The sequence below is a fragment of the Egretta garzetta genome, unplaced genomic scaffold (genome assembly GCF_000687185.1).
Source record: "Egretta garzetta isolate BGI_Z169 unplaced genomic scaffold, ASM68718v1 scaffold118, whole genome shotgun sequence".
NCBI classification, from domain to species: Eukaryota; Metazoa; Chordata; class Aves; order Pelecaniformes; family Ardeidae; genus Egretta; species Egretta garzetta.
Window position 1 is genome coordinate 1,638,062 of NW_009260484.1, and position 7,521 is coordinate 1,645,582.

General features: G+C 44.1%; 1 protein-coding gene across 1 annotated transcript in view; it reads right to left on the reverse strand.

Moving 5' to 3' along the window:
- Positions 1-770, reverse strand: part of KCNK1 (potassium two pore domain channel subfamily K member 1) — a 34,572-nt gene extending 33,802 nt beyond the window's left edge. The window contains exon 1 of the mRNA XM_009644137.2: positions 721-770. Coding sequence (XP_009642432.1) covers positions 721-770 — 50 coding nt within the window. The remainder of the gene's footprint in view (positions 1-720) is intronic.
- Positions 771-7,521: the final 6,751 nt, after the last annotated feature.

Consider the following 7,521-nt stretch of genomic DNA (forward strand, 5'->3'; position numbering starts at 1 on the left):
TTTCCCTTTCTGTTTCTTGTCACCGAGCGCTGCCTGGCAGCGCCGGCGGCCCCAGGTCCCCTTCAGGGGAGCCGAGCGAGAAGACCCCCTCTCTGGGGCGGCCGGGAGCCTCGCCGAGATTTCTTCCCCGTTTCGCACAAAAATGTCTGGAGATTTCCTTGCCTCGCTGCTCTCCACCCTACAGCGAGAAACCCCCCAAAACAGCAGTTCCTTCCACTGTTTGGTTTTGGTTTGTTGGTTTGGTTTTTCTCATATTTCAAAAGGCGCTGGGCAAAGCAGAAGGTGCTAAGGCTGGATGTGGAGCAGTGTGAAGCAGGAGGCTGAATTTTGCTTCGGGGGTGTTGGACATTAGGAAAAAAATTTTCACTGAAAGGGTTGTTAAGCATTGGAACGGGCTGCCCAGGGAAGTGGTCGAGTCCCCACCCCTGGAGATATTTAAAAGACGTGCTTAGGGATGTGGCTTAGTGGTGGGATGGCAGGGTTAGGTTAACTGTTGGACGTGATGATCTTAAAGGTCTTTTCCAACCTAAATGATTCTGTTCTATGATTCTATGTGATGTGTTCAAGGAGGAAGCCTGATGGCAGGCGTTCATGTCCTCCCTCAGGTCCGCTGGGACATAACTTCAAAATGGGGCCAGCAGGGGTGCAGTTTGAACCAGGTAACCTCCAGAAGCCAAGCTAAATGAGTCTTTACTTGCGTACTGTGCTTCTGGAGATACTTGCTTTTTAATGGTACGAAGTACCCAGCTAGTGCTCAGAGCAGTGTCCATGATGAATACAAATGCACTGTCCAGCCAGCCTTCTGCATGGTCCGACCCAGTGATTTTTTTCATGTTTCACCTCAAATGCTTCTTTCTTCATCCACCTCAAATTCTGGCCAGCCATCATATGGTTAACCCGCAAAGAAGCTCCCTGCTGCATGAAAAGGAGCAGTGAAAGTTGCAGCTTCCCTAAGGGTCCCTTAAGGTGACTAAAGGCAGCTTCTGGTAAAAGAGAGAGAGGAGGTTTCCTGGTCGCATCCTGCAGGGCTCTGCCACTTTCCTTTCACATCTCAGCGGATGGCAACTTGCACAGTCACAGAAACAAAGTAGTAGCTTGTAAATTAGAACCTTACTGGTGCTGAGACAGTGAGTTCGGACAGAGTATATCGAATCCAGCAACGTATCTTAAGCCATCAAGTACCCCTCTAAGCTGTAAGGACTAAAATGGGAAAAGAATACAAAAATGCAGGCACAAAACAATTTTTCATGCTAGAAACTTAAAACGATGTGTCAACATTTCCTTTTATACAAAAGCTACACTGGGCTGTGGGATGAATCTGGCCTGGCAGAATGGCTCATCCAGTTCCTGGCCCGTTCCCCACTGCCAGGTACAGCTGAGTTGTTCCAGGGGCTTAATGCCCCCCTCTCTTGTCAGATGATCAAAATGCAAAATGTGTTCATGCATGCAAAAAGCAGCTGCTTGAATGCATGGCCTAATAGCACACTTGGGGGATGTGATAGGAACATACCTGGCAGGCCCAGCCAGCAGACTCTTGATGCACACATGTTCTGGCCAACAAATGTGCGTCTGTCATGTGCATGCATGTGCACCTTTTGCACGCACATTCAATCACACAAGTGGGGAGGGGGCACCTGGGCACTTGGGTGTTTTGGTCCCCCGAGGCTGAACTCCTGAACTGTTGCAAGGTAAATGGTTCCAAAGTGCCTTCTTCCTATGTTTAAATTGTAGCACTGGACAGAGGTGCGGCATAATTGAATTAGGGGAAGGGTTTGAAATGAGCAACTGAAGAAAATCTGTGCTGTATATCCAGAAGTTAATCGACAGAAGGACAGACAAAGACAGAGATGTCATGCCCCCACACCACCACTTCAGCACCTTTCATCATCATCAGTGTATCTTTAAAATGTACTTTTTTGCTGCAAACCAGTGATGTGTAGGAAGAAGGCAATCTAAATCAATAGCAATGACAATTAATAATGGATACTGTCTGAAAGAATGTAATGCAGACAAGCTTTTGAAGGGAGTATTCCAAACAAATGTTTTATTGCATCGCACTAAGACAGCGTGCATTTAAGCATCATTACAGAAAAAGAGGTCAGGGAACCTCATTGACCAATTTGGTATGCTTGGCTAACTCCATCCAATTACTTAATCACTTGTCCCCTCAAATTCCAAATGACTGAGTATCTCCATCTATAATAGAAAAGCCATTTAAAGCAGTATGTGTGACATACTGGGCTCCATATTGATCAAGTGTACTCGGTTTGCCAGTTACAATAGGTTTCATAATACGATCTAATTTATGGCAACATCTGGTAGGTACAGTTGCATTTGTGATAGGGAATGGGCATGTCTTCACTGTAAAACAATATTTTCCCAACCTTTAAGCCAAATATTTGTTTAAAGGTTAGAACATGTTTGCCTAAGAACACACCTCTCTTCAGTGGTGATAGGAAACTGTGGCTGGGCAGCTGAACAGTTTTATTTACTGGCCTCCTTCCGTTTTCCATTTTTTATGAATCACTCATTCTCCATTTTCAGAAGCCTCTCAGACTTGGAGGGTTGCTGGGCTAGAGAGGAAAGGAGGACTCTGCTGAACAGTACCTCCATTGCTCTTATACCTCAATTTTTCCCCCACAGGTTTTTGGAGGCATGGGTTGGGGGGAGCAACGGCAGAGCAGCACAGCTGTGTCACCGAAGCGTTCTTGTTCTTGCTTCCAAAGCAAACATCTGGGCGGTCCAAGTTTTAGCCACCGTTGCTTATGTTCATGTTTTAACTCAAAGCCCTTAACATACCTGATAATTTAACTACAGATTTAATTTGGATAGATGTACAGAAAGGTGTCATAATGTTGTTTTCTGACTTCAAGTGATCATATTTACCATGATAATATTGTATGTGAATGCAGCTATGTCATTCCAGTTTCACTCCAGAGTATGCTACGTCCATTTTCACATTGTTTTGCTAGTCAAGGATCAAGCTAGTCACAGATTCGGTGTACTGAAGTCAGCATTATGTACTGTATTAACAGGAAGTCTCAACATTAAAGGAGTGACTGAAATTCTGGAGCAGGCTGTTACAGAACAGTCTTTTTCCAGCAGAAGTTTCATTCTACTGTGATGATCCCTCTTAATAAAACATGAATCCAGTTAATAAAGCGTACCACATCATCACATCACTCATCCGCTAGCTACGCTCAGTGATGACTGGGCTCCTTACTGCCGGAGAAATCCAGCTGCTAGCAGGGAGAGGAAACCCACTACTGGAAGATACTGGCGCTCCCTGTTGCACCTAACTCCCCTTTGAGGTACAGAAATTGCAAGTACAAGCTGCCTGTCTACGAGGGTAGAAGAGAAGACAGACACTCTAATTCACCTGTGGAACGTGGATAGAAATCATGTTTGTGGCCTGGGGTGCTAGAAAACCATAGAGAAGGTTAGTAGTCTTGCTGCTTGGGGAGATATGACAGCTCCCCTATCGCATCGCTGGGTTAGCAACTTCTCTAGTGTTGTCCAGAGGCTGAGGAATTCCTCTCTCGTACATAAGAAATATAAGGCCCTCTCAGAGCTGTGAGAATCACATTTTCTGTGAGGAGAGGTGAAATTGAAATAAAGAGGTTTTGTGTTAATGGCAGCCTATTTTTATCTGAGCTTTTTGGTTAACTAAAAAAAAATCTTTTATTACTGACAGATTTCCCGTGAAATGCTGAAGTGCTCCAAACGCTGGAAGACAAGGAGATGGTGGTAGGCTGGAGGGAAATGGCAGCCTGGCGGCAGACAGCATGCAGAAGGGGGGACCACTGTACTCTAGTCTTTTGTCCAGTGAATGTAAATGGTATTAGACAAAAATACTAGTGTTGGCGAAAAGCAAGAATAGTTCCCAGGAACGCTCCAGAGCCGAGACTGGCCTATGCTGAACGGCATATGGCAAAGAGGAGGTTTGGTGCTGGGGCTCTGCTGCTCTGATCACTGAGCTCTGACCCTGAGGGGGATGAGTCCCATGTTTGGCACTGTTACTAATATCAATACTAGAAAATATTTTCACCACCGAAAAGAAACAACTGTAAGTGACTCAGATACACAGAGTTTCAAGTTGACTGAAAGGGGGTTTTTTTAATCAAAAGAGATCTTCTCATGGCAAAATCACAAACAAAATCCTCCATTTTGAAATCAGTCATAGAAGAAAACGTCCTTCCTCTCAAAAAGGTATAAGTAATTACACTGAAGAACCTGAAGTCCTGAGAAGCAGAGTAAATAAAATGAGTTACTAGGCAATACTAGTCCTGCCAAACCTGTTCTGCTCTGGCATACCTATAGCGTAAGCTCACAGTACAGTGAACAGAGGAGATGGTGGTGGTAGGCAAGAGTGGGATGAGCCAGGACAGTGTGGGAGCCAGTAAACAGTTACGTGCGGAGAACATGAAATAGTATCAAAGCTGTGTCACCCTGACAGCTGAATACTGAATAGCAATAGGGAACCGATTTGTCCTTCAGGGTTTTTCTCCAAATTTGGCATGAGTATAAATTCAGTGGTTAAAGCAAGTCTAAAGTCTGAAAGATCTGTCCTAAATTATGCGTACATGAAGAAAGATAGCCATAAACCTAAGAGTCTCTGAATTCACTTGCATTAAGGATTCTGTCACATTTAACTGTTCCCATGAATATTTTTTTTTAATGAAACTGAGAAGAAGTAGAATCCTTCATAATTCGCTGTATCTGTTAAATGAAGTCTGGAACATAATGCATTTCTGTTGTGGAAGAAAATATGTATCTGAACAATTGTTTCTGAACGCACAATTCGTGGGCTTTTGCAAAAGCTAATATAAGGTCATCTAGTGGCTCTGCTTGAATGTCATGTCCCCATGGACAGGCTAGATGTAGAGTTACAAGAATCACATCCTCAAAGGCACCAACAAAAACGTAGTTAAGTTGAGAAGCAGTCAGATGGGTCTGAAGCAGTCTGTTCTGTTTCCGATGGGTAAGGTGTTCTGTTTTGGCTGAAGGGAATCATCTAGATTTGGGTCAAATAACATGAATCTTACAAAAATTAAAACAATACAGCCTGACTTTATAGGAAAAAGTAATATTTGAAGAGGGGATTCATTCCCATCTTAATGTGGCAGGAGGATGGAGATGCAATGGGAGAGTACAGACATATTTAGGTCTTTAAAATTTATCAGCAAGCAAGCTGGTGACAGTAGAAATATTGCTGTGGAAGAAAAAGAGTCAGCGAAGTCTGTGTCCGTGCCATTTCCAATATCCTGCCTGGCTGCATTCTACTTGAGAGGGAGGGGAGAAGGCTTGAGGTTTAGTGGCTTCCTCAAAAAAAAATCATTTTATGCTGCTGTTAACTTAATGGTACAATACTGTCCACAAAGGTTAAGACCACTGATCTGTGATAGCAAAAGAATGAATGTGCCTGGTTTGGGAGCTATATTTAGGGGAAGGTTTACGTCATGGAGTAGTAGTATTTAGAATCAAGAAAGTTTTATATGCATGGTCAGGCACAATTTCTTTCTCGAGTGAGTCATGCCTTGGTCAGCGTAAATGTAATTTTCCTTAGAGTTGCAATAAGTATTCATATTTAGCCAGTGATCTCATTGTCCAAATGGAATAACTGATAGACAGATAGGATTTAATAAGATAAGCATTTTATGTCATGGGAAAAGTAATTTCATGTGTACTTGCCATCAGGTTTACCCAATGGCATTATCCAAAAGAACTTGGTCACTCTAAGAGGTATAGGTATCCCTCATATGGGGATGAGGGCTGCGTGTATGTGCATAAATACATGCATTCATATATCTACATAAATGTTTGTATATAATTATATATACAGTGTGCTTCCTCAAACTTTTCACTTTTATATTCTAAGTTGTGCCATATCTTGGTAATTACCTGTGATTTGTAGGATTGTGTTAATGCTGAAGGAATATAATAGCTCAGAGAATTCAGGATGTCAACATGACCTTATTAGAGCATTATATTAAATAAAATTCAGTGCTTTAAATAAAGTGACCTTGCCCTCCTAAGTCCTGTGGCAGTCAGCCAGCAGAATCAGTCTTCTTAACCTCACGTTCAAGATGCCGAAGAGAGGAAAACCAGTTAAGATACTTAATGCTTTGTACTGAAAATAGGGGTTCACAAAATACTTTCTCTTCTGTAGAATTTTTAGTACTTCTTCCCCCTTCTTGGCAGCCTGGTGTTAAAGGAGATTATGGAGGGAAATAAAAGAATGTAGCAGCTGAGATGGCCTCGAACAACTGTGGGTGTCCAAGCCAAGATCCTCCTGATCTTAGCACCTCCAGGACCGATCTTGGTTTTGTCTCAGAGACACTGTGCTGGTTCTTGGGCACCCAGAAAATGATGGTGCCAGCAAAGCCCACCAGCTTTCTCTGGGTCACTTTCAAAACCCACAGCCCCAGAAAGGGTTACACACTAAATGCCCTGCCTGTAATTATTTTTGTCAGTAGTTAGGCCGTATTTCCGTGATTTCTGCTTTTGGTTAATTGAGGCCCAGGCCCAGTCTCTTAGCTTAGTGCTGCCATTGGGGAATATTGGTAGGTCCTTTTGCCTGTTTTAATTCAGTCTGCATTGCTTTAGAGTCTGTATATTCATATAATCAATTTTATGCAAAAGGCTGAGTGGGGCTTGTGTTACAGCAGGATGTGTGGAAGTAAACCTGGACCCAGCAGTGGTGACATTTTCACTGACAAATAATGCACCCTCTTGCCCATTCATGGAAAGGTCACATTAACTTGCCAAAATAGCTTTCAGCTTCAGCTCCGCCTGACTCTGTGTTCCTGGGCCCCAGCATGCGCACACAGCAGAGCGCTGCTCTCTGAGGCCTCCCTGACCTGGGTAATTAGTTCAGCCCGAACACTGCGCGCACTTGGACTTGTTCATGCACTCGAGTCTGTGTGCTGAAGCCTGGTCCTGACGCTGAGTGCTCTTTGACTCTGCGTTGGGCAGCTGGGCTCAGGTGGCTGGAGATGGTTTTGAAGCCGCTGTCGTTTGTAACAGTGAACTTCTGGAGGCTTGCAACCATCCTGGCCCATAGGAGACACATCACCTCCAGGCCAAGGTACTTTGCTGAAGCAGGGAAGAAGTCTGGTGGTGGATGTGGCTGGCTGGTTTTAGGGTTGCAGCTCTGGGAAAGGATCTCTCTTTCCTGCTGCAGCCATAGCTGATAGCAAAGATGTACAGCAGCCTGGCTTTTTGGGGCTCTAGAGAATTTAAATGCTAGAGAGAGACCCATCTTACAGATCATTGCCAGTCTCTAATAGATGAAACGCGCTCTAACCCAGATCCTCAGCTATACCTGAAAACAACCCTTGTGTCTGACCTTGGATATTTCCTGTGCTGGATGGATCCTACAACCTGAAGGAGCTTAATGTTTATCTGTAGGCTGGCACAAGCTCCAATACTTTCCTACAGCTGTCCTAGCGGGATGGAGAACCCAGGCAGCCCTCTGCCCTGGGCACAGGCTTTGCAGCCAGCACATGGCAGAGGTGAGCA